At 40.8% G+C, this 25,826-nt stretch overlaps 1 protein-coding gene across 4 annotated transcripts in view; it reads left to right on the top strand.

Moving 5' to 3' along the window:
- CSMD3 (CUB and Sushi multiple domains 3) overlaps positions 1 to 25,826 on the top strand; it is a 1,311,906-nt gene that overhangs the window by 904,506 nt on the left and 381,574 nt on the right. For all 4 annotated transcript variants that reach the window (XM_090040525.1, XM_090040524.1, XM_090040523.1 and 1 more), the window contains 2 exons: positions 17,379 to 17,535; positions 18,732 to 18,923. In XM_090040525.1, coding sequence (XP_089896651.1) covers positions 17,379 to 17,535; positions 18,732 to 18,923 — 349 coding nt within the window. The remainder of the gene's footprint in view (positions 1 to 17,378; positions 17,536 to 18,731; positions 18,924 to 25,826) is intronic.

Below are 25,826 nucleotides of genomic sequence, written 5' to 3'. Positions count from 1 at the left end.
GGGGGTCTTCAAAAGGAGGCTGGCTAGACACCTTGCCGGGGTCGTTTGATCCTAGCATTCTTTCCTGCCCATGGCAGGGAGTCGGACTAGATGATCTGTTCAGGTCCTTTCTGACCATACCAACTATGAAACTATGTATCAGAAAGTTGTTGATGCCTCAGAACACCTTTACATTATTTTCCCATATGGAAATTACATAAATTTGCATATATTTCACAACAATTTGGTAAATTAGTCCATAAAGCAGAATTAGTGTCCATTTTGGAAAGAGTTCAATATTACAACTAAGCATTGGGTAAGGATTAATATGGTTAGGAGGGAAACATAACTGTAAATATGGTGTGTACTGGCAAAAAAAATAAATGTATATATTTCGGTGGGAGAATTAAGAAAACTATTGGGAACAAAATAATATTTTATTAATAATTTCCTTCATTTTGGTTATTGATTGCTCATGTACATATATATCAGCAAAAACATGTCTTGCTCTTATGCAGTGTTTAATAACAAATAAAGGCTGGATTTTTGGGGGATATTAATTTTAAGCAGCTTGGCAAGATCAGAGGAAGGACTATCAAATATAAGTTGAGTTATCTTTAAGTCATTTGTACTTTTAATGGCTCTGTAGCATACTACTAATTCTCCTGGAATGGCTTGTTTTCTTTCAGGTCCATTTTCAAGTCCATTTCAAAAAGTATTATTTTGTTGCTGTGCATCTGGTCTAGCTTGATTACGGATCCCAGTGCAATTTAAAATACTTTATTTAAAGTTAAACTAGGCATTCTCTGTCTTAGAAATTTAGTGCTACCCTTTTCAGTTAATAAACATCCATTATATGTTTATTTGGATTTATGGTTTTTACACTGAAAGTTGTTCATTATCTACTGTTCTTTGTATCAATGTATCTCCATACCTATATTTATCTAGTAACCATCATTTCTGAAGACATCTTCTTTTTCTCCTATGTTGTTTTACCTGAATAATTAGCCAAAGTTTGGAACTGGATGTTTGTTATATGAGGAGAAATTAATAATATAATTAAACATGTTCCTAATGACATGTATATTTATAAAGAATGTTCTAAATACAGTTTCTGTGCCCAGCAGATGCAAGGTTATTTGCTCATATCTACAAACTTCTTTTGGCCAGTGCTCAGCCCAGAAAGCACTCTAGCAAAACTTATTTTATGATCGTTCTTGTTGTTGATTTTTTTTTGGTGTTTTCTTCTGCTTCTCAATACACATACATTTAAATATATCTACAAACACCCATAGACTTTTCTTCACCAAACAATGCCTAGTGACAACCTTTATCTGAGACAGTTAAAATTATTTATACCTGTCTTTGTTTTGGATTATGACACATAATTGTGTTTTTGTTTGAGGCTTCCTGAATTTCATGCACTGATCTCAAATGCAGGGTAATATGTATACTTCTGCTTCACAGTTTCATCAAACCCACAACTGTTCTGAGGACTGATAGATCTTAATGTTGTTTCTTTTATTATTTTTGTTTGTTTGTTCAGTTGGTTGACTTGTTAGTGTGATTAAAGGATAGATCCTCCTGGGAAGACCATAAGATGATAGAAGAAGCAAACAAAGAATTTGAGTTAGTGGGTTTAGAGATACGTGATATATTAGCTGCTTTTTTTATGTATGCTTTATGGTTGGCAGAAATAAACTTGTAGAAGATCTCACCAACTGATCCCCTTGGCCCTTTGTAAAATCATAGGAAATAAATAATAGAAAAGAAAGAGCCCTCAGGAGGTCATCCTGTACAATGCCCTGCTTAAGATAGAATCATCCCTTTTCAGAATATTTTAGGCCAGTTTTTGACTAACCTGTTCTTAAAAACTTTGAAAACAAGCTGCCAGGCATATTGAAAACATGGCATACACTCTTTAAATTTCACATTTAAATTCCTGTTGTAAGGAACTTGAATGATTAAAGATATCAAAGAGTTTTGGTTTCTTTTCATGTTGAGGATGTTAATATTGGTTGGAATGATCATCATGGCTTATTTTAAGACAAGAACAATTTCATACTCTGTACTACAGTTAGGCTGTGTCAGTACAGACTGGAGACTGAAGAATCCTTCACATCTTAGTAGAATGCTTATAGGTTAGAGAGAGTGTAGGTGTAAGTGATGTTAATCTACTTACACTCTTTAATTGTCCCCCAAACCCTTAGACTCTGGGTGTTCAACCTCTGGCTTATCCCATCTGGCTTACAGGGCTCCCCTGGGTCAGGAAATTTGATGGCAGGGGGGTGGTGGCCATTCATATAACCACCTTCCCCCTTGCCAAACTCCCAAACCCCAAGCTCCATGTGGCTGGTAGTGGCCAGGTCAGGCTGCAACCCCTACCCCTTCAGGACAGGACCATGCCTGCCCCACTCACTTCTAGTTGAGGCCCAACACCCCCCACCCCCTCCCGCATAGGGATGGTCACACCCCCTCCCACCTTTCTGTGTGTGACCAGAGTGGGATCTGGCCACGCTCCCTTCCCCTGTTCCATGGGACTAGGTCAAGCTCATTTCCCCTGCAAGGCTGTATTGGGGCCAGCTTGCCCCTCCCCCACAGATACTTTACCCAGCTGTAGCTTCCCAACGACCAGGTTGCAGAAGGAAACTACACTCTGAACTCTCATACCCTGAGATCCCAGAGTCAGAACTGTCCAGCCAGAGTGAGAATGAACCTGAGCCTGAACCCCTCCTGGTTGCTCTGGACAGGATTTATAGCCTTCTAATCACACCACTTGTCACTCACCCAATGGTCCAATCATCACCCTTTTCACAATACCAAATCAAATTCAAACCAGGACAATAATTAAAAGGACCAATCAATTCAAACTATTTCAACTCAATATACACAAAATTATCATAACTGCCTTATTAACATATCAGTATTGATAAACAGTTTCATCACCATTATAAACTGTGCATGCCCAGACCTTAAAAGTAGGTCATGATTTCATCAAGGTTGAGAATTCAAACCCTCTAGAAACTTTTCACCTCTAGTCGTATGGTGCATGCATGGACTTTCATTGTTCTACACCAGAAGACTGGAAAAGGGCCAATGTGGTGCTAATCTTAATGTTGTGGCCAAGGGAGGATCCAGGAAACTGTAGGTCGGTCAGTTTGACCTCAATACCAGGTAAATTTTGGAAAAAAATATCAAGTCCATTTGTGAGAAACTGGCAGAAGGCATGATGCTAAAGGATAGCCAACATGGTTTTATTGTGGGCAGGTCATGTCTGACCAACCTCATCTCCTTCTGTGATCAAGTAACAAACTGCTTATATGTGGGAGACGTCATTTATGTCATACACTTGGATTTTAAAAAGGGCTTCAATATGGTTTCCCATGATGCTCTTATAAAAAAATACTGGGAGATTGCGGGCTGGAAGAGTCCATGGTTGGGTGGGTTGGGAACTGGATAAGAGGTCAAACCCAGAGAGTGTTAGTTGATCTGTCTGTATCCTCTTGGTGGGAGGTGGCCAGTGGTGTCCCACAGACTTCAGTTCTTGGTCCTGTGTTCAACATTTTTATCAATGATTTGGATGTGTGTATGGAAAGCACACTGGCCAAGTTTGAAGATGATACTAAGTTATGGGGGAAAAGTCACACTAAGGAATAGGATGTGAATCCAAGCAGACTTAGACAAGCTGGAAAAGTGGGCAAAGCAGAACCAGATGCAGTTTAATAAGCAGAGATGTAGAATGCTTCATCTGGGGAGAAGTAACCATTGACATGAATATAGGTTAGGAGGACATTTCCTGGTCAGCACAATGGCTGAAAGGGACCTCAGGGTTATGGCTGATCACAGGATGAACATGAGCTGCCAGTGTGACACTGTAGTCAACAGAGCTAATAGCATACTATTAGCTGGTGAATTGTGAGCAGGGCTAAGAAAGTGATACTTCCTCTCTATTCACCACTGGTGAGACCCCAGTGGGAGTACTGTCTACTTCTGGCCACCACACTTCAAAAAAGATGTGGAGAATCTTGAAAGAGTCCGAAGTACGGCCACAAGAATGATTAAGGGCCTGGAAGACAACCCTTATGAGGAAAGACTAAGGGATCTGGGACTTCTTAGCCTGGGGAAGAGAAGACTGAGGGGGGTGGGGACTTGGTGGCTGTCTATAACTATGTCTGGTGGCTGTCTGTGTCCTACAGGGGAGGACAAGGAGCAATGGCCATAAGCTGTTAGAAAATAGTTTCAGATCAGATGTAAAGAAGAACTTCTTTATGGTAAGGGTGACCAGAATCTGGAATAGACTTCCCAAGGAGGTGGTGCAGTTCCCAACCTTGGAAGTCTTTAAGGGGAGACAGGATAAACACTTGTTGGGATCATTTGATCTCAGCAGTATTCTTGCCCAGAGCAGGGGGGTTGTACTCAGTGATCTTTTGAGGTCCCTTCCAGCCCTTAATTTCTATGATTTCTATGACATTAAAACTCCTCTTTGAGTTTTTCCACTGGATGGGGTTTTGCATTCACACATACCCTGAACATTGGGGTTCTGCCATTGCACCTGAAGTCAGTATACAATTGAGTCTCTGCAGCAGTCCTGATGGTGTGGAAATTGGAAGTCTCAGCAGTTCCTGCCTTATATCCAGCTCATTTCACCACTCCCAAGTGGAAAAGAAAAAAGAAAAACAAAACAAAACCCTAAAAACATGTTTTCCCCCCAGAGTCATTTCTAAATTATTAATGATGTAGTTATTTTATTGTTCGTTTTATCAGGTTTTTTTACCCATCTGTTTTTAATCAGGTTTGAAGTTGGAGTGTTTTTTAGTTAATGAGAAATAATTTTATGACTGTTGTTCTGCACCCTAAGCATTTTTTTGCATGGTGGATACTTTATAAATGAAATTCTTATTATTTATAAGTGTACTTTTCAAAGTGCCAGTGAATTAACTATAAGGCCACAGCATGTGTTATTACAGAATGGGTAGACCCCCAGACCTGACCAGAACTGACTCTGGATCTTCGCACCCAGGATACCTATGTGTGGGGGCAAGCTGGGGCCTGTCAAGGTTAGCTGTAAGAGGGATTCAGTATATTGACATGCAAAGGTGTTTGGTTTGGATACTTCTGTACTTTGAATCTTCACAGATTGTTGCAGAGCTCACAAACTGCACAGCCCAGGATTAGATAAGTTCTGGCCTCTCTGTGTCTATCCCTGTGACAGTGAATTATTTGGCTGTCTTCCCTTGCTCCTGAGCAATTTGATCTCATCACTCATAGTCATTGCTCAATGGCACATGCTCTTTCATTCTGTGAGAGAGAGCATTTTGCAAATGGTTTTCCTTCAGTGCAGCAGTTTCCCAAATACTTACCTTCTACCTTCAGTGTTTTTCAGTTCCGCATTCCTTCCTGCATTCAACAGCTTAAGGGATTCAGCTAAGATCATTTTAACACATTAGATGCATTATTTCCTCTCTCTCAAGATCAGCATCCTGGCTCCAGTATTAGGAACTCATCTACTTTGTGGATTCATCATTTGAAATTGGGTTTGGCAAACTGGTCAGTTGTCCAGATATTATTTGTCCATGGTCAAGTATTGTCAAATATTTTGTGAAGCCAGGTTTTACTCATACCAATACACAACTGAGCATCAGCACACAGCCTTATATATTGCCGACCTGTTTCAAAATATGATCAGTAAATTATGTCTACAGATGGTTATTTAAGACAGCACTGAGAACATGAAAGCTGCTTGGGCTTTGTTGATAAATGTGTATGCATGCATTCTGGCTTATGGAAGTGCTGCCCACGTGCTGAAACTCTTCATTTGTGATGTTGAAGATCTGACAACTTCCCCATCACCTGTATCACAATTTCAAAACATTGTCAGGTTTCTTAAAAATAAACAAGTATCAGCAGCCATATTTCAGTGTTACCCAGTTGCACCTGCACTGAGTAAGGCTTGTTGTACTTGATCAGCATCCTTTATTAAATTTCTCGAGCATCTTCAAACATGCAAGAAAGCACTCGAGTCAGCTGCTGTTAAAGAAGGAATGGCCAGCTGTTGCTCCCATATAATCCATCCTGACATTCTTGATGATTCCTTCTTTTGGCTGAGAAATTCAAAATGACAGTTCTACATTTTCTTATGCCAAAAATGTGTTCCTGATTATTAAGAAACATATTTGCAGCTTACAAAAACTGAAGAAAAAAATAGACAAAATAATAACACTGGAAAATCAAGTGCTTACTCCTGTGCATAATGCTGTCTACCTTCTTGATGCATGTTTCTGGAACCAGAGCCTTTTTGATGATGAATTTGATTTGGCTTTCAGCTTTATGGTGGCTGCTGCAAATTTTAAAGCCTATAAAAAAAAAAAAAACTGGTGGAGGTAGTAAATTATAAAGCAAAAAATCAGTCCATCCACAGTTTAAGCAAAACTGCTTGCTCCTTCATCAGAATAAAAAGAGGTATCCTCCTTGAAGTCTCACTACAGTGGCAAAAATTGTTTAACCTTTTCAAGCTCTGCTGCATATGTGAAACAAAATTGGTCAGTTTGGGGAATCATGTATTCAGACACCAGAAATAGATGGAAGAAGTTCACTGTTGGTAAGTTTTTTTTTCTGTATATCACTATTTAAGATTAGAAAAGAAAATAGAAGATGAAGAGTTGACTTAATACTCAGGTGGAAAAAATGGTGATAATGATGATGATGTAGATAAAGGTTTTGAAGCTAATGAAGATAGTACAAAGCACAGTACTTAAAAATGGGTCTGCTGCTTACTTAGTACAACTACATTTAAAAACTGACTTTTGCCTTTCATATTTGCTATTTTTTATTTCTGTTTAATTTAATTTAACTTAACTTTATTTTTATATGTAAAAGATTAGGATGATCCTAGAGTTCCAGAATAAAGGCCAAAGAGAAAAAACAAGAGCTGTTCAGTCTTGAATAATATTCACATTGATACTTACTTAACTGATGTTAGTTATAAATCCATTACAAATTTTTAAATTTGAATTTCATTGTTTCCCAACAACAGTTAACTATTTAAAAAACAGAAGTATCTAAATTATTGAAGATTAAGTGCTCTCTCTCCTGTTCTAATAAATTTAATAAATTCTTAAAATATCCAACCAATTAAAATGGCCTAAGAAATTAAAATATTGACTGAGATAATTGTATACAATTATTTTAGAGACCAATTTTTACTATTTATTCTTCAATCGTAATTAATCATATATATCACCTAACATTGTTTTTGTTTATTGGATGAATGGGGCAAGAATAGATTTGAACCTGAGTATGTGAACCTTTATACAATTATTTCTGTATGACACTCTGAAAGAGAGGAAGAAGCATGTATTATCTGTAGAAATTTGATATGGATGTGAATACCATTGGTATTATAGCAGTGGTTAAGCTATAGCTGTACCTTTTGTGCATATTTATGAATACTGATTTCCAGTATTGAATATTTTCAAGTATTTTCCTTGTTGTAGCAGTGGGAGGGGGGGCAGATTCAAGGCAAACCTCCAGTAATTTGATTCTGTGCCTGGAAAATTATAACAAATTAATACATTTTCTATATATAAAATCTAATTATTGTAGGGGTCATGTTATAATCAGGGTTGTGACATCAATTGTGAAAATGAGGGTAATGTAATCTTATTTGCTTGGGCCCATAGGCAACTGATAGGGAGGTATATGGGGGGTTCACATGCCCCCCCCCCCGACAGAGGCAGTGCCCCCCTGATGGCCAACACTGATGCTGTTGGTAGGGCTGGTGCCCCCTCTGACGGGGCCGCCTCCATCACCAGCTTCTGTGGGTTCTCCCCCAGATTCAGGAAGCACCAGTCACGGTTTCATAGTTTCATATTTGGTAGGGTTGGAAGGGACGTAAGCAGATCATCTAGTCTGACCCCCCTGGGCAGGAAAAGATGCTTTGGTCATTTGACCCCAGCTAGGTGGCTGTCTAGCCTCTTTTTGAAGACCCCCAAGGTAGGGGCAAGCAGCACTTTTCTTGGAAGTTGGTTCCAGCTCCTAGCTGCCCTATGAAGTAGTGCCTCCTGATATCTAGCCTGAATCTACTCTCAGTCAACTTATGGCCATTGTTCCTTGTTACCAGCAGTAGTACTTGGGGGAATGGGGACTCTCCCATTAACTGCTGGTCCCCCTTGGCAAGTTTATAGGTGGCCACCAGATCCCCTCTCAGCCTTCTTTTGTGAAGACTGAACAGGTTCAGGTCCCATAGCCTCTCCTTATAGGGCCTGCCCTGCTGCCCTCTAATCAGGCGTGTGGCCCTCCTCTAGACCCTCGATGCTGTCCACTTCTCTCCTGAAGTGTGGTGCCCAGAACTGGACATAGTACTTCAACTGCAACCTGACCAATGTTGCTTAGAGAAGGAGGATCACCTCTGTGGACCTGCTCGTGATGTATCTATGGATCCCTGACCTGGTTATAGAAAGCTATCAGGTTGGTCTGCCAGGACCTGCTTCTAATGAACCCATGTTGATTGCCCCTAAGCATAAACTCCCCTGCTGGCCCCTCACAGATGTGCTCCTGGATAATTTTCTCAAGAAGCTTCCCCAGGACCAAGGTAAGACTAGCAAACCTATAGTTTCCTGGGTCCTCTTTCCTCCCTTTTTTGAAAATGGGGCCACATTGGCCCTTTTTCAGTTGTCAGGCACCTCACCAGAGTACCACAAGTGCTCGTAAAGCTGTGCTGGGGTCCTGCAATGACCTCTGTCAGTTCCCTAAGCACTCTGGGGTGGAGATTGTCAGGACCTGCTGATTTGAACACATTTAGTCCCTCCAGAAGTTCCCTGACTGACCCTGGGCCTGATTGCACCTCCTCTGGGTTCATCCGGAAACTCAGTGGTGGGGATGTCCCTGTCCCTGCTCAGATTCTTTGCTTCCATTTTTCTGTTAAAGAGATTAACTTTGTCATCTGGTGCTACCACCAGATTACCAACCATGTCCTGCAGAGGCCCCACATTATTTGGCACCTTCTTTTTACCCACTATGTATTTAAAAAAGGACTTCTTGTTATATTTGATCTGAGTTTGTTGCATCTCTGCCTTAGCCTTTCTAATAGCCCCCCTACAACCTTGAGTCAAGAAGATATAATCCTCCTTGGTGAGGGACCCTCCCTTCCATTAGGTCTATGCCTCCTTTTTGGCTTTGAGGCATTTGTGGATGCTTTTGGTGAGCCATGGGGGCTTTTGAGCACTCTTGCCCCCTTTGATCCATGTGGGGATTGTCACACTTTGGGCCTGGAGGATCATCTCCTTAAGGAATGACCACTCTTCTTGGACTCCTAACTCCCCTCCCCTCCCCTCCGGGACCTCAGTGCCTCATGCTTGGGGCTGCCATTATTTGTTTGTGTATGGCTTTTAAAAAAAAAAATTGGGCGGAGGGCTTTTTTAAAAAAAAAATGGATAGAGGTAAAAGAAAAGATAATATACACCAGTGATTTCTTTTCTAGTCTGTTGAAGTAGAACTTTAAAAGGGAATTCATTCATTCATTCATTTGGGTAGGTTAGAGGATTTGCAGATGAACCCAATAAGGTTATGCAGCACATGATGAATGTATGGAAGAAATGGATCTATGGAAGAAATTATGTAAGTGATTCTATGACAAACTGGTCACCAAGGATGGAGAGATTGGAGGAGAGAAGGCATGCAAGACAAGGCGATGTTGGTTGGATAAGGAAAGACAGAAGGGACTATATCAGGTTTGAAGACGGTTGAAAGAGGCTTTACTTTATATGACAGTAGATGATAGGTTAAGAGATTCAAGGTGGGCAGTTGATTAAATTTGTAGGCTAAGAATATGGCTTTAGCAAGTATTTTAATCAGAGACCAGCAGGGAAGGAGCCCCGGGAGAATTCCATGCCACCCCTATGTTGAGGCGAGGCAAGAAGAAGACCTAATTGAAGACTGCACTCCACCTCCTTCCGATTGGCCAGTCTTCAATCTTGGGGCAGAGCCCCAAAAAGGTATATAAGGAACTATGTGCACAGCATGCAGAGAGAGATGACAAGGGATGGAGAAGGAAAAAAGAAGCTGGGGCTGAGGAAGAGCTACCCAAGGAGTGTTTCCAGTTGTCCCAAAGAGCCTGAAGACTCTGCCAACAGATGGGAGCAGCGGCTGGCCGCATCCCGACCCCCTCACTGTGAGACAGTGTGGTGAGTCGGTGCAGGCATCACTGCACAGAGGGTCTGAGAGGGACTGGAACCTTGGGTGCCGCTCAAGATGGCTCGGGTCTCCAAGCCCGGCACAAGGCTGGTTGGTGCAGCCATTGCTGCATGGAGGGTCCAAGAGAGACCGGGACCTTGGGAACCACTCGAGGCAGATTGGGTATCCAACCCCAACACTAGGCCAGCATTGGTGCACACAACACTCCATAGCAAGTCATTGTTGGGCTGAGGGCCTTTGGAGGGGGTAGGGGGCAATTCAAGCCCCATTCCCCACTGCTGGGCATAAGAGCTTGTGGGCAGTGCAGGTTCCACAGCGTGGCAGGCCTGTACTGGAGCCCCAGCCCTGGCCATGCACAAAGTGGCCCAGGCCCACAACCTGCTGAGAAGGCTGAGCCATCCAGGCATGTATACGAGCCATGCACCCCACATGGGGACTGAGACAGAGCACCAGCTGCAGGAGCCACTTGCCTAGCTGGGGAGAAAACACTGGGAACCCTTGCTGGAACCCTACTGTCTGGGAAGTGTGAGTTCTCGGGAAAGGGGTTCTCCACTGGGGTGAGACACAGGGGATAGCCCCATCAGAGGGGGTTTAGGCTAGAGAGAGAGACTTCTCTAGAGGATGGTGGTATTTGGAATTACCATGCCTTATGTTTTGGAGTGTTCATTAATTGTTTTCTGCATCTTATATTTTGGTGTTTAGTAATTGCTTGTTGTGTTTTCTGTTCTGGAGACTTTATTAACTATTTATTGTGCTTTACATTTTGGGGGTGCTTACACATCAACTGCTGGGACATATATACCCTCTAAGGATCCGTGGGTGAGGTTTCTCTTGTGGGTGTTGGGGGCATCTTATTTATTTTTATGTCCCATCCAGTTTATTTTATCCCCTCCCCTTTTATTCTGCATCTGAATAAATGATGTATATAGTTAAGGTATTATGCCCTAGTCTTCCTCTATAGAGACACCGAAGAAAAGGAAGCTGCGAGCAAGCTTCAGTTTCCATCTCCAGCATGCATGCTCTGCTGACCATCCTCTTCTATTGGAAGGTGGGGTACGCACTCTGGTACACCCAGGTTACATATGCATTTGACAAGTCAAAGAAAGGGTGTTGCAGCATTTGAGCTGAGATATGAAATCGTTACATTATATAGGTAGATTACATTGCAAGGGTACATTTAAGTACCTAAGAATGGGATTTAAAATAGTATGATGAGTGGGACAGGGTCAGGTGCCTAAATTAACCAACAATAAGTGAAGATGTGCCTGAAATCCTACTCTCCTGGATGTAGGCACCAATATGAAATGAGGATTCACAGCTCCAACCCCCTCCTAGATTTTGATGTTTGTCATTACCTTGAAAAGGGACTAAAACACTTGCTCAGGTCTTTTTGTTTGTTTGTTTTAAAACACAGATGCTGCTGCTGGTGCTACTCATCTTTTTTTTAATAGCCTAGTTTACTGAGCAATCAGCCAGGTATAGGAAGACCTAGATTTAATGATTCCCATGGCATGAGAGGTTAAAACTTACATTTCTCTCAAAAAGTGTCATGAACACATTGCTTGAGACAAGGCTGCAGGAAGAAAGACCACAAGCAAGTCATCTCCTCTCCCAGGTTCCTACTGAGGGTCTTCTTATATGTTGCACTTTGAGCTGTTGAAATACTGATTGGTATTAGTGCTAGCTCAAGTTTGGAGCAGTTGCACATTAAGGTTAAAAACCTTCTCTGGTTGTCCCCCACCTGCACAGCTGTGACTTGCCACTAGAGGGCTGGCAAACAGAGGCCTGACTAGGAGCTGGAGCTGAGTCACCACTACAGGGCTGGTAAGGCAAGGCAGGCTTCTGTCCCTGCTTTATGTTGGGGTGTTGGAGAGATGGGTTGTTGGAAGAGGGCAGAAACATGAAGGTGGAAGGTAGAGAGTTAATGGAATACGGGTGGCTGATGAAATGGGAGATGGAAAAGAAATGGGGATGGGTGGTAAATGAAGGAAATCAGCCACTGAAGGAGAAAATAAAGTTAAAAAAAGAATTTAAAAAGAAATAAAGAGGAAGTAAATTAAATAAGCTCTCATGGTTTAATAAATTAGGATTTGGGATTGGAGTGTGGGGGTGCTGGTTGTGCTTCGCAGGGTGGCTAGAACACCGAGGGAAGGTGCTTTTTGGGGAAGCTACTGCTCCTGTCCCAGGAAGGAAGCCCCAGCTCATGGGGAGCCTATCTGGACCCCTGCCTTGTTCATCCCCCACACTAACATCACTGTGCTACAAGATCAGTTTATCTCTTGTTTGTTCTTGCTCTGTCCCTATGCATTGACAATTCTTAACTGCTAAGTAGCACAGATTCATCAGGATGTGTGGAAAGTAACCCCATGCACATTTAGTCTGGAGATGTGGGGTTTTAATCCTCTTCAAGTTGAAAACAACAATGATTTTGGTTCTCCAGTTTTCTGTTTGTTTGGGTTTTTTTAAATGCAAAGGGCTATGGTTGCTCTACTTTGTGCTGAGTATGATGCTGTCAGCATACATTAAATCTGTTAAAACCATGTTTACCAGATCGTACCATTTTAAGCATTTAGGTACGTTGGGTGCATCTGCACGTGCCACTAAGGTGATGTGATAAACTTTAATACTGTTCATGCAAGAGTCGGCTGTTCCTGGGTACAGCATCAACACATTTTCCTCCTAGACTGCAGCAGTTTGAGCAGGAACAGAGCAGTCCCAGGCTGGCAGGAGGTCTGGGGTCAGCCCCAGGCATTGGGTGGTGGCATCAGGCAGCAGAGGAGCTGGTTGGGACACAAGGGAGCTAAAGTGCAGAACTAGGAGGTAGGCAGCCCCCACACTTCAGCACCCTCATGCCCCAGCCAGTCTCTGTCACCATCTACACATGTGTTTTGGCAAAGTTAAGTACTCCACCATAAGATAGTACTGTCCCCAGCAGTACCATCTCATGGAGGAGTTAATTTAATGTGCCGTAATACCAGTGCATATGTAGATGGTGACACTTTACTATGGAGCCAATTAGTGAACTCTGTAGTAAAGCACATGTGTAGATGCACCCACTGAATGCTACTTTGGGCATGTCATATGGGCTTTAGTATGAAATAGGCACCAACATATTCAGCATGTTCACTAGTAACATTCTAGGTACCCAGGGATTTTTTCTGGTGAAAACTTAGGGGCCTATGGCTTTCAGGTGCCTAAGATGTCACTCTCAAACCCAGCCAGTTAAAGTCCACCTAACTCCGAAGTGCTAAGTGCTTCTGTAGATATAGGCTTAGTGATTTTTCTAGGGTGACACCGAGATTCTGTCGCTTAGTGAGAAAAAGAATGTGATCCCCCAGATCCCAAGCTGACACCAAAACTATCGGATCATCTTTTTCTTGAAGGAAACAGAAACAACAGGAATGAAGCCAGACAGTGAGTGCTAGCAGAGAATGGTGGTGCTTAGTAGTAAAGAAGTGGAGAATTGGTGATGGTTTGAGAGGAGAGAGGCAGAACTCCCTTTTGAATTGTTCCTTATTCCAGACTGAAAATGATAGATCCCAAAGATGTTAGAGACAGTCTGAAGTGTGTTATTGGATGGAAAGAAATAGGGAAGTGGAAGAGTGAGATTTTTGTGAGTCGTCTTGAGAAAGATGGTAGCTAAAGTTCTTCCATGTAATGAGAGGACCTACCATAAGAAGCATTGGAAGAACAATCACAAAGTTAGGAGAGTAAACCAGGAACAAACGGTATCTTGAAAGCTAGTGAGAATCTGATGACAAGAAAGAGAGAATAACTGATTATACTAAAAGACATAGATAATTCCAAGAGGATAAGACTGAAGGTCTGTAGAGAGTGTATATTTAAAACAGGGTCTCTGAGAGTCCTAACCTATCATGCAGGTTTGAAGGCATGAAGGTCATTATGTCTAATGCTTTCTTTTCCCCCACCTATGAAGATTGGAATAGACAAGATGTATAGTGGCCTCTGCCTTAAGAACAGTGGGGCAACAATGTAAGCAGTTAAGTGGGTATGATCAGAATAACTATCAACTGGAGCTGATATTTTCATAGTTTTCTTGGATACAAATAAGGAGTTGATTTATTTTTGTTTAGATTTCTATGTTGAGAAGTGCATAGAACTGGCATTTCCTGTGGGGAAACATATGTAGAATATACACAAAGTGTATCAATTAAAAAAAGCTGGCTGACAAATAATTACCAGCAGCTATCCTGTAATCTCAGAATATTGAAGCCATTTGTGAAAGTTTTGAAAAAGGTATATTCCCATAATGATATTTATTTGAACTTAACGTTTATTAAATAGTGTTCAAGCAGTTTAAGAATATTTTGTACTCTTGTTTTGTGTCTAGAAAAGTGCTTTCAGAGTAGTAGAGCTTAGATTTTTAAGTATGTAACATATCTTGTCATTAAAAATGTCCAGATATCAGCGATTACTGATAATTACTGTGTAATTAGTATATGACAGAATATAGTATCTTAAAGAGATTGTTTATATGAATAATCATTTTATATAAAGCCTTTATTTACAAAATTCACTTAATCAAAGGATCTGGTTAACCAATATATACATATTTTTTTAATATTGTATGTGGTTATAGTTCCTTAACCTCCATTTTTAATTGCACTTTTTGTTAAGCTCAATGCTAATAGTATCTTGGAATGCTGATGAACTGTGGAAATTGCCTTGCTGGATGTATTGAAAGCTGAAGTACCCAAAAACCTGATTTTATGAAAAAGTTTGTATTTTCCATTAATACCTGGGGAAAAAACCCCCATAGATTCATTGTAATCGTTTATGGTCACAGAATACCCTTTTCTAAATAGAAGAAACTTTTGTTTCACAGTATGTTTTTTGGCATTTAGAGTTTTCTGAAATGATTGAAAACTACAGTAATGGTGATAGCAATGATTTATCACACAGATAAATTAGTTTGTAGTCGTTCAGAAGCTATATAAGACTTACAGAATAATTGTATAGTAATTAACACAATATAGATAGCATTAAAGTCTTTGAGTTTGGTTTTAGTGAAATGGAGATTGTAGGCCATGATCCTTGCTATTCCATAATCTTGTTTTCATAGAACCATAGGTAAGTACAGTTGGATGGGACCTCTAGATGTCATGTAGTCCAAGCCCCTGCATGAGGCAGGATCCAAACCTAACCAAACCATCCTATACAAATCTATTGTCTAACCTATTAACACAATTACCCGTACCGTGACCCAACTACAAGCTATAACAACCTACCTGTCACAGGTAAAGCAGGAGGACAACAGTGGCCAAAGTCCTGCTGCAAGGATGGTTAAGATACACTTGAGAGATTATAGGAAGAGGGTCACACCCTCTACTAGAAAAGAAGGCAGCCTCCCTCCCCCCACCCAAACTATATCTAATTATGCACTCATCAGGTATAGGTAGGAGGCATTTTGTTGTAGCTGTCATCTAAATGCTAGTGTATAGTCTCCATTGCTGGTAGAGATTTATTGCTGACACTTCTGATTACTGCTCATTAGGAGTCACATAGGTAAATTATCCACACAGATGCAGAGCATAGCTCACAATATTTCTCAGTCACATTTTAAATTCCTGTGAGGATGATAGGTTTGATTTTGTTTCATTTGGTTTTAGTATAAATAGATACTTACAAATGCCAGCACTGAATATATTTCCCACTGATAACATTAAACTTACTTAGAATTGGGAATAAATAATTATTTATTCAACTTGTAATGTTTAGAGTTTAGTTTCACCGTGTACTCAGACATAAGGCATAGCGCAGACTTTAATCAGGTGAACATGTAATACCTCTTATGATTTACTTGGTGAAGATTTGAAGTATTAAGTATAGCAACTACCGTTAACCAAATTATAGTTTAACTGCTCTCATAGCTGAATCGAATGCAAGAGCTTCTATGTTTTAAAATGAACCACACTTGGAATTAATTTTGTTAAAAGTTATTAAAATATATTATTTTACTTATTTGTTTGTTTATTTTACATTCTAGGAATAGTTTCCAGAGTTAAATGTGGGGACAGCTAATCTTGAAGAAAATTAATTTATTTTTTATTCCAATTTACATATAGATTACATTGTCCTTCCAAATTAGAGAAGCAGTTATTCTGTTTTTTGTTTGTTTTTCTTTTTCCTGATTCCCTGATTTCATTTTGTTTTACCAATCTATTTGTACATTTCTTGGTGATACTTTGCAGAACTGGGTGGGTTACCCCTGTGTGTTGGAGAGCTTGAAAGATGGACCCCATGGAGAAAGAGTGAGGCCATACACTTATGTCTGTCTGAACTCCCCTGACTAGTCCATGCTGGGGCCAGGACCGGAAGGGTCAAAGGGCTAGGGGCCCACTGCGAGGAACACCCAAGAGCCGAGGGCTTGGGGTTCCAACTGGCCTGGAGGTGGGCCAGGGCTAATGAGCCAAAGGTCGGGGGGAAGATCACACCTGAAGGGGAAGCAGATCAGGGAGCTATGCTGCCTTCTATGAAGGTAGAATAGACCACTTGAGGAGAGGAATCCAGGCAGGGTTCAGTTAGGAGGATTCTGGGGCCTAGTGTGGGGGCCAGTGATGATGATAACATCTAGATGCCATCAGCAAGACTTGGGCTGCAGTGTAGGGGAGGAATGGAGCTACAGATAGCACCCCCTCGCATTGGGGCAGGAAATGGGCAGCCTCCTGCTTAATTACATCAATGAACTAATTAATTCTAACAAGGTGTGGTGGCCGAGAAGGCGGGCAGTTAGCCCAAAAACAGGTAGGCAGGCCACAGTTAAATCGGCCCCAAGCAGGCCCCCTGTTACAGTGACATTATTGTACTATCCTGCCTGTGTGATCTGAGGCAGAAATGAGTACGCAGATTTTTTTTGATAAACTGTGGCCAACATTCCATTATTGGCGGAGGTAAAGTAGACACAGATGTTTAAAAACATTGAGCTGAAATGGCAGTCTTACCCACTTCTATTGTCATGTAAAACAATAGCTGACATATTTTAATTTGTGCAGTTAAAAATCAACATAATTAAGGCAACTTTATTCAAGAGGGGCAAACAGCATTTCCAAAAAGAGCGTCCTATGTCAGTTTACAATAGACCCCTAAGTAGAGATGTTGTCCCTCCTTAATTGTTATGTATGGAACTATTTGGTAACCAAAATACTTTTTTTTTTTTTTTAATTATAGAAGTCAAATTTGTTTTACAGATATATGATGGAAGAGACAATACTGCTCACCTGCTGGGTGCATTTACTGGAGCATCACTGAGAGGACTGACACTAAGTAGTACTTCAAATCATCTGTGGTTGGAATTTAATTCAGATGCAGAGGGAACTGATGAAGGTTTTCAGCTTGTTTATACCAGTGAGTATTTGAGAACTCAAACAATAGATTTAGAGTGTTAGGATGAAATAAACATTGCTCACAGGAGATAAATGCAGTCCAAAGGCTAACTGATGATAAAATCTGTAGAATGTTACCACCAGCTCACCCATATGTCAAAATAATCCAGTTTCAACCTTCTGCACTAAGCAAACAACATTTATTGTATTGGAACAGTAGCTTCTATGCTGCTTAGAAGGTCTTTCTCATTTCTCTTATTTGTAGTTTGATATTTGAACTGCTTTCATTTGCTAAAGGGTTATCTTAAAAAAAAAGAAAAAAAAAGAAAGAAATCTAGCTGCTGGAAATGGGCAAGAAAAATAATTTTCTCTGAAGTAAACCAGGAAAACTTAGGGTGTGATACAGAGAGACACCTTGTATACCTCAAGCAAGTTAGTTGGAGTTTAGACACCTAAATCCAAAAAAAGCAATCCAGAAAATCCCACTCTATTAGTTGAAAAAACAGACTTCTTTGGGTATCTGAATTTATAATGCGTGCAAACATGTGTATGTTACTATATTGAATTTAGTAACAAGCAATTGCCAAATGTATGGTGCTTTCAGAGATTTTGTAATGAATATTGACAGGAAGCTTGACTGCCATTTGCTGCATTAAGTCTATGTAAGAATAATTTGTATTTCTCTGGCAAACAGATTTGTAAACAGCAGCTACATTAAGAAGTGGTATGCAGCATATTCAGAGGTCAAAAAAAGGATTCCATTTTTAAAGGTTATATACATATAACTTTTAAAGATTTACAAACCTTGTTTGGCAACGTTAAAATATATGAAGATTTAAAAGCCTTGCTAATATAATTCATTAGATATAGATTAAAGGTAGAATTCTAAGTGATTTTCAAGCAGACTTTGGCTTCTACACATCAAACAGAACTTTGGTTACTTCGTATCTGAATATGGAATTGTAGATTGGACTCACAGAAAATCATTGCTATAATATATACTTTGACTGGTATATTTCAAAGAGGGACCATTTCCTTTAGATTGGTTGAAGAAAATACAAGAAAAGACAAAAAGACACACAGACCTCAAATGAGCAGGAAAAGGGAATGTAAAAGGAAAAGGTGCTGTGTTCACACAGAAAGGCAATCCATTTTTAATTTCACTAATGTATATTATAGTTTTAGTCCTTTAACTCCACTATTTTACTCCCAAAACAGGTTTTGAGCTTTCACACTGTGAGGATCCTGGTGTGCCACAATTTGGATACAAGATAAGTGACCAAGGCCATTTTGCTGGCAGCACCATCATCTATGGATGCAATCCAGGTTACACACTCCATGGAAGTAGCCTTCTAAAGTGTATGACAGGGGAGAGAAGGGCATGGGATTATCCTCTGCCATCCTGTATTGGTAGTAGATTCTTTTTTTTTCACTTTATCACGTAATTTAAAAACAAACTGTTAGTCCTTATGTTTTCCAGATGCTTGTTAAATGTGTGTGTCTGTATTTTGGTGTACCTGTAAAATCCTGCTAAGTATGTTCCATCTTGGCATTTGAACAATGTATGAGAGTGTTTCAGAAATTAACAAAAATTTCAAAATAAATCCGGTTTGTGTTCAATGATCATTTACTGGATCACATCACTTCTCTCCATAGTTGTAAACAATGCGCACATTTGAAAATGTCACCAGCAGCCCCACTCCCACACTGTAGTTTCTCACTTAATTGCAGGTATACAGTGTGGGCAATCATTTTGCCATTTGTTTCTGAAACACCCTCATATTTAGCCAGTAAGTGTTGTCCAAATAATGTTACTCATGCAGACAGTCAAAAAGCCCAACACTGAATCAGTTCAGTCTTTGGAGGTTAGTCTAAGCTGCATAGATTGAACTGATGAGCAAGTGAGCAGACATTTAGTTTTAATTCTGGAAATGCAGCCACATGCCTGCAGTGGCTGGGCCAGGAGCCAAGGGGCACTAGAGCATGCTTTCCTAATTGCCTGGAGCAGACAGCTGAGACCAAATCTAATCTACCCACTGTGTGAGGTGCAAAGCATCCTGGAATACTGTGGGACTGTGAATTAACTTGAATCTGGAGGGGATCTGGGATAAAAGTTCAATAAACTGGTTTAACTTAAATCAGCTAAGTCTGATACTACATCCATCCACATTTATCTTGAACTGGTTTCAACCATTTTGAAAGTGGAAAGTGCATGGAACTTCCAGTTTCTGATCATTTATACTGGCTTATGTGTAGTTTCTGTCCCTAGACATAAAGATAACCTAAGTTGGCGAGGCAAGTTTTATAAAATGCTTTTTTTCCTGTTTGTAATAGCAACATGTATTTTTAAATTGTCATTTATATAATGATTAATTCAGAATGCACTTTTCCCACCTATACAGTTGTTACAAAATACAGGGCAAATTAGAAAAAAAATAGGAATATGGGGGAATAAATAGTGTTTTTTCAACAAACCTTATATAAAGGTACATTGCTATTTGAGCAAAGTAGGGAAGTAGAGGCATAATGCCCTTTTTGTTTCCTTCTTATTCTAGAGAGTTATTTGCTACTGGATGGCTGGGAACCAGAGGTTTTATTAGTTTTCCTTCCTCGTTACCATTTGAGTGGAGTAGGGCAGAGAGTTTCCTCCTACTCCTTGGAGTCTTTTTTTTTCCATGAAAATCTTTCAGTGATGTGAAAAATGGTCTTTTCCTCACTTGCAAATAAGTAACAATTTATTTTTCTTTGGATCTTAAAATTAGTGATCTATCCAGATAGTAAATGTCCACTGGGTCAGCAAGTCCACCAGAGTGGAGTCAAGTAGGTAAAGCCATGGCATCTGGAAGAAGCAAATGTTATGTATACAGAGAAATGTGTGTAGCTGAATTTACAATGTGAGGCAGAAGATAAAAGCTCAGGAATAATTTTTAAATATTGGTACACTAAATTGTACCAAAAGGTGTAGCAAAAAACTTTGAAATTAAATTATTAATTTCATCAGGAACTAGTAGAAAATGAGAAGTGCCTTACCTCAGTAGGCTCATAAGTAACTGATTGTGATTCCAGATGGATTCTTCAAGCCAGATTGCAGTTATTAGATTGCAAATAGAATTTTAGGAGGCATTTTGCCCTCAAATCCTGTATCTTACAAAAATGAAGTTTCCTTGAAAGATTCAAATTTAATAGCCTTGAAAACCTTGTTTTTCTTTTCACAAACTTCACAAAGCACAGATGTAGTAAATAGAATGGCCTCTCTTAAAGAATGCTGCTAACAATAGCTATTAGAAGGGGTGATTTCTGCTATGAAGGCCTCTGTATTGAGACCTAGCTTTATTCAACAATGACCAATGTAGAGTTGGGCAGAATAATCACATCAACAAATACAGGTTGGGAATGACTGGCTAGGCTGCAGTACTGCAGAGAAGGACCTTAGGGTTACAGTAGAAGATAAGATGAATTTGTGCCAGCAGTGTGCTCTTGTTGCAAAAAAAACCCAACAGCATACTGGGCTGTATTAGCAGGAGTATTACTTCAAATCAAAGGAAGTGATTCTTCTACTCTATTCAGTACTCGTAAGGCTCCAGATGGAATTTGCTTCCAGTTTGGGCTCCACGCTTCAAGAAGGATGTGAACAATTTGGGAAGAGTCCAGTACAAAGCAACAAAAATGATTAGGGGCCTGGGAAGCAAGGCTTATGAGGAAAAAACAAAAAAACTAGGGCTATTTGGTCTTCAGAAGAAAAGAGTGAGAGGGCATTTGATTACAGTCTTAAACTACCTGATGCATTATTACAGAGAGGATGGAGATGAGCTTTCCTCTGTGGCCATAAGGGGACAGGAATAGGTATCGTAGCATCAATGCTTAGCAGGAGAATTAAGATTGGAAATTAGGAGAAACTTTCTGACTATGAGGGTGGTCAAGCATTGGAAGAGGCTACCTAAAGAAACTGTGAAATCACCATCCTTAGAAGCTTTCGAGACCAGGTTAGACAGGCACATGGGTCAGATCATGGACAGATCCAGAATTTTGAAAAGTGGGGTGCAGATGGTGAGGGGCATCATCACATACAAAACAACACATTTTTGCCTCACAAATAAAAATAAATTACAAGCTTTACTGATCTGTTAGGGCTGTATTACTCGGTTTAAGATCGATGCAAAAGTAAACATAACTTCATTGGAATCTGTGAAATAGAAGCATCAATACCTGGAGCATCTAACAGGCAGCAGAGTTGCATAATAAAGAATAGCTTGATTGGTGGAACATTGTGACCATTAAAATGAAGAGAGGGTTGTTAACATTTTTTAAATGAAGGGTTTAGAAGAGATCAGGTAGATGAAAATGAGCTGTTAAGTCAGGTGATTCCTCAGCACTGCCTGACTTGAAATTATGCTACCACTACCAGGCAGTTGGTTTTAATCTTTGGGTGGAGAAGAAATCAAAATGAGATGTATGTGTACCAGTGCACCCTCCCTGGATCTGCCCCTTACTGGAATGGGTTAGTCAGGGATATTTAAGCCTTGAAAAGGGGTCTGGACTAGATGACCTTGTGAGGTCCCAGGCTGCACTCTGGCTGCGCATGTGATTGAGTATAAGCCTCAAAAATCCAGCCTGTAAAAATCCAGGAGGAGGAGGAGAACGAGGGCCCTTCCTCCTTACTGCCTGCCTTTAGAAACTGAGTTACTGGACCCTGCATTAATATTTATTAGATGAAGTGGATGGATAGCAGCAAGGAAATGACTGACCCACTGAGAACAAGAGTTCATGCAGGAAGTGAAGACCTGCTGCCTTCCATAGCAGTATCCATCCCACTGAGCCACATACCCTTGAGCTTGCTGTATTCTACCTGAACCCACATGTCTCCTTTGTTGCCCAGAGGGGCAACTTAAAAAGAAGGCTGGTGGTTAGACCAACATGGCAAGTTAGGGAGCTCCACTGGGTGAGGGGTCTCTAGAACCTTGATCTCTTGCTTCCTTCATGAGTACCCTAACAGCCACTGGACTAAAACATGGAAGGGTCCTCCCTCCTGCTCTGATGTCTAACACCTTTTAGTCATGCCTTTTTTTTTTTTACCAGATACAGTATTATGACTAGTGCCCACCTATGGGAGGTTCATATGCAACCATGTATTGTCCCAGCCAGTATTCAGCCTACTGCTCAAGCTCAGTAGCCATGGATAACCTCCATTTGGTCATATAAAGTGAAATAATATTTTGCCTTTAAACAACTTCTCAAAGTCACAAATCATGTCAATGACAGAGTAGTGAACTAAACCTGAATCTCCTAAGTTTCAGATTGTCACCTTACACAATGTGATATACACACACATCTTTCCCACACTTGCTAAGTAGATTTTTTGGAGAATTATAGCAAAATCATTGTAAGCTTCAGAAGAGGAAAGGAAAAGTAGATTTTGATGGCAAATAAAGTCATACTCTAGAATTTTATGTCTCTTTGTTGTAGTTTGTTCATAATAATTAAATAAAGATCAAACTCTGTATCTGTAAGATACTGCTAAATAACATGTTATAAACCCTATAAAATGTTTTTCACATAGCTTCGTATCTACAGTGTTGCCAAGCATATTTCCAGAGATTAATGTTCTCTTAATATTAGTACAAACTGAGGAAATTGGTTTAAGAGATAATGAAACCCAGCCAGGCAGTGCACCAGCTAAGCTATGTCAAAAAAGGAAGATCAGTCGGAACATTTTGTTCTGCTCTGTGAAGCAGTAATGACGAAGTGGCTGCATTCAAAAGTAGAGACCAGTAGTACAACATGGGCTGAGCAGGTTGGGCACATGTCCTGGGTACTGCCTAAGGGAAAAGGTGACAGAAGGACTGTAGAGAGAGCATCTCATCCTCCCATCTCCTGATCTATCAGCAGGAAGCAGCAGCACAGGCAATATGTGTCATGGGTTGCCAGGGGATCTGGGAATTGTAAAGAGCAGCAGTAGAGTTCACTGTTTGTGATCTGAATCAGGATTTTGTAGTTGCAATATCTTTATACTGCAGTGAAATCCTGGAGTCAAAAAACAATTTAGAGTAGGCCTTGAAACTGTCTAGAATGTAGTGGCTGTTGGCTCATTTTTAATTAAAATTAAATCACGTTTATTTTGAGGTTACAAGTAAAAATTAACAAAGTGATAAATAAGTCTTCAGATATGTCAGAGATAAAGATGAGTGAAAAGTAGTTTTTCCTGTTTGTGAATATTTTCATCTTTTTTTTTTCAAAATTATTTTCAACCCAAATTAAACCAAACCTTTAATATTCTACAAATTGAAAATTATTTGGAACTATTTTGGAAGTACATACATGCCACTTTTCTGGAGTTCCTGGCTCTGGCGCCATTCCTCCAGGCATACTACCCACACTGAAGGTATCCTAGGAACTACCACATCCTTGCCTGGAGCAGGCCATTAGAAAACCATGAAGTGTTTTCATAGATTTCATAGATATTAGGGGCTAAAAGGGACCTCGCAAGATCATTGAGTCCAGCCCTACTATGGGAAGGAAGTCTCCTGGAGTCAAATGTCCCCTGCAAAATAAGCATCCAAACACCATTTGAAGGAATCCAGAGTAGGCGCTTGCACCACCTCTGGGGGGAGTCTGTTCCAGACCTTAGACATGTGGACTGTAAAGAAGTTTTTCCTTATGTGCATTCTTATAAATTTCCTAGATTTCATAGACATTAGGGCTGGAAGGGACCTCAGAAGATCATCGAGTCCAGCCCCCCACCCGAAGGGCAGGAAGTCAGCTGGGGTCATAGGATCCCAGAAAAATAAGCATCCAATTTACTTTTGAAGGTGTTCAATGTAAGTGCTTGAACCACCTCCGAAAGCAGGCTGTTCCAGACCTTGGGGGCTCGGACAGTAAAGTAATTCTTCCTTATGTCCAGCCTGAAATGGTCTTGCAATAGTTTATAACCGTTTGACCTCATCATCCCTTGAAGAGCTTTGGTGAACAAACATTCCCCCAGAAACTGATGGTGACCCCTGATAAACTTATAGGTGGCCATCAGATCACCCCTGAGCCTGTGTTTTTCCAGGCTAAAGAGCCTCATGGCTCTCAGCCTGTTGTCGTAAGGTCTGTTTTCCTGATCTCTGATCATGTGCATGGCTCTTCTCTGCACCCTTTCAAGCTTCTCCACATCCTTTTTGAATTGTGGGGCCCAAAACTAGACACAGTACTCCAGCTGCGGCCTCACCAAGGCTGAGTACAAGGGGAGAATGACGTCCCGGGATTTGCTTGAGAAGCATCTATGGATGCAAACCAGCATTTTGGTTGCTTTACTAGCCGCAGCATCTCATTGTAGGTTCATGTTCATCTTGTGGTCAATGATGACCCCCAAGTCTCTTCCTTCCATAGTGCTAGCCAGCGTAGCACTGCCGAGCCTATAAGCATGCTGCAGGTTTTTTCTCCCAAGGTGAAGCACCTTGCATTTTTTGGTGTTAAACACCATCAGGTTCATGTCTGCCCATTTGCTGAGCCTGTCCAGGTCTGCCTGGATCACCCACCTGTCTTTGGGTGTGGATACTTTGCCCCAAAGTTTGGTGTCATTGGCGGACTTGGCCAGTCTGCTTCTGACTCCAACGTACACATCATTAATGAAGATGTTGAATGATATGGGTCTAAGGACAGAGCCTTGGGGGACCCCACTGGTCACAGGGCACCATGATGATTGACTTCTGTCAATTACCACCCTCTGGGTTGGACTACGAAGCCAATTCCTCAGCCAGCGAATTGTTGTAGACCCAAGGCCACAATTGGCCAGTTTCACCAAGAGGTGATCATGGGATACCAGATCGAAAGCTTTTTTGCAGTCAAGATATATGAGTCCTCTCTCTTGTCCAGGTGATAGGTTACCTGGTCTTAAAAGGAAATGAGATCGGTCAAGCACATGCTGGCTATCCCTCAGGAAGTTGGTGTCAGCTAGTCCATTAAGGATAGCCTCTTCAATAAACTTTTCTAAGATCTTCCCTGGGATAGAAGTCAGGCTGATGGACCTTCCAAAAATTCATGGCTATTAGACCTCGTTATCCCTTGGGGAGCCCTGGTGAATAACTGTTCTCCCAGATCTTGCTGCCCCCACCTTATACTGATAGGCTGCCACCAAGTTCCCCCCGGGCCTTCTCTTCTCCAGGCTGAAGTGTCCCATGTCCCTCAGCCTCTCTCCTTGTAAGGCCTGTTCTCTTGGCCTTTGATCATGAGGGTGCCTCTCATAGGTACCTTAAATAGGATTCTGGAAAATATTGCTAACCTTGGTTTATTATACAAAAAAAAATAAAAGGGGTGCAGTCCATTAGCATTTTC

This window comes from Crocodylus siamensis, chromosome 3 (assembly GCF_052110815.1).
Source record: "Crocodylus siamensis isolate JL-2025a chromosome 3, ASM5211081v1, whole genome shotgun sequence".
Classification (NCBI taxonomy): domain Eukaryota; kingdom Metazoa; phylum Chordata; order Crocodylia; family Crocodylidae; genus Crocodylus; species Crocodylus siamensis.
This window is presented reverse-complemented; position numbering and strand designations above follow the sequence as displayed.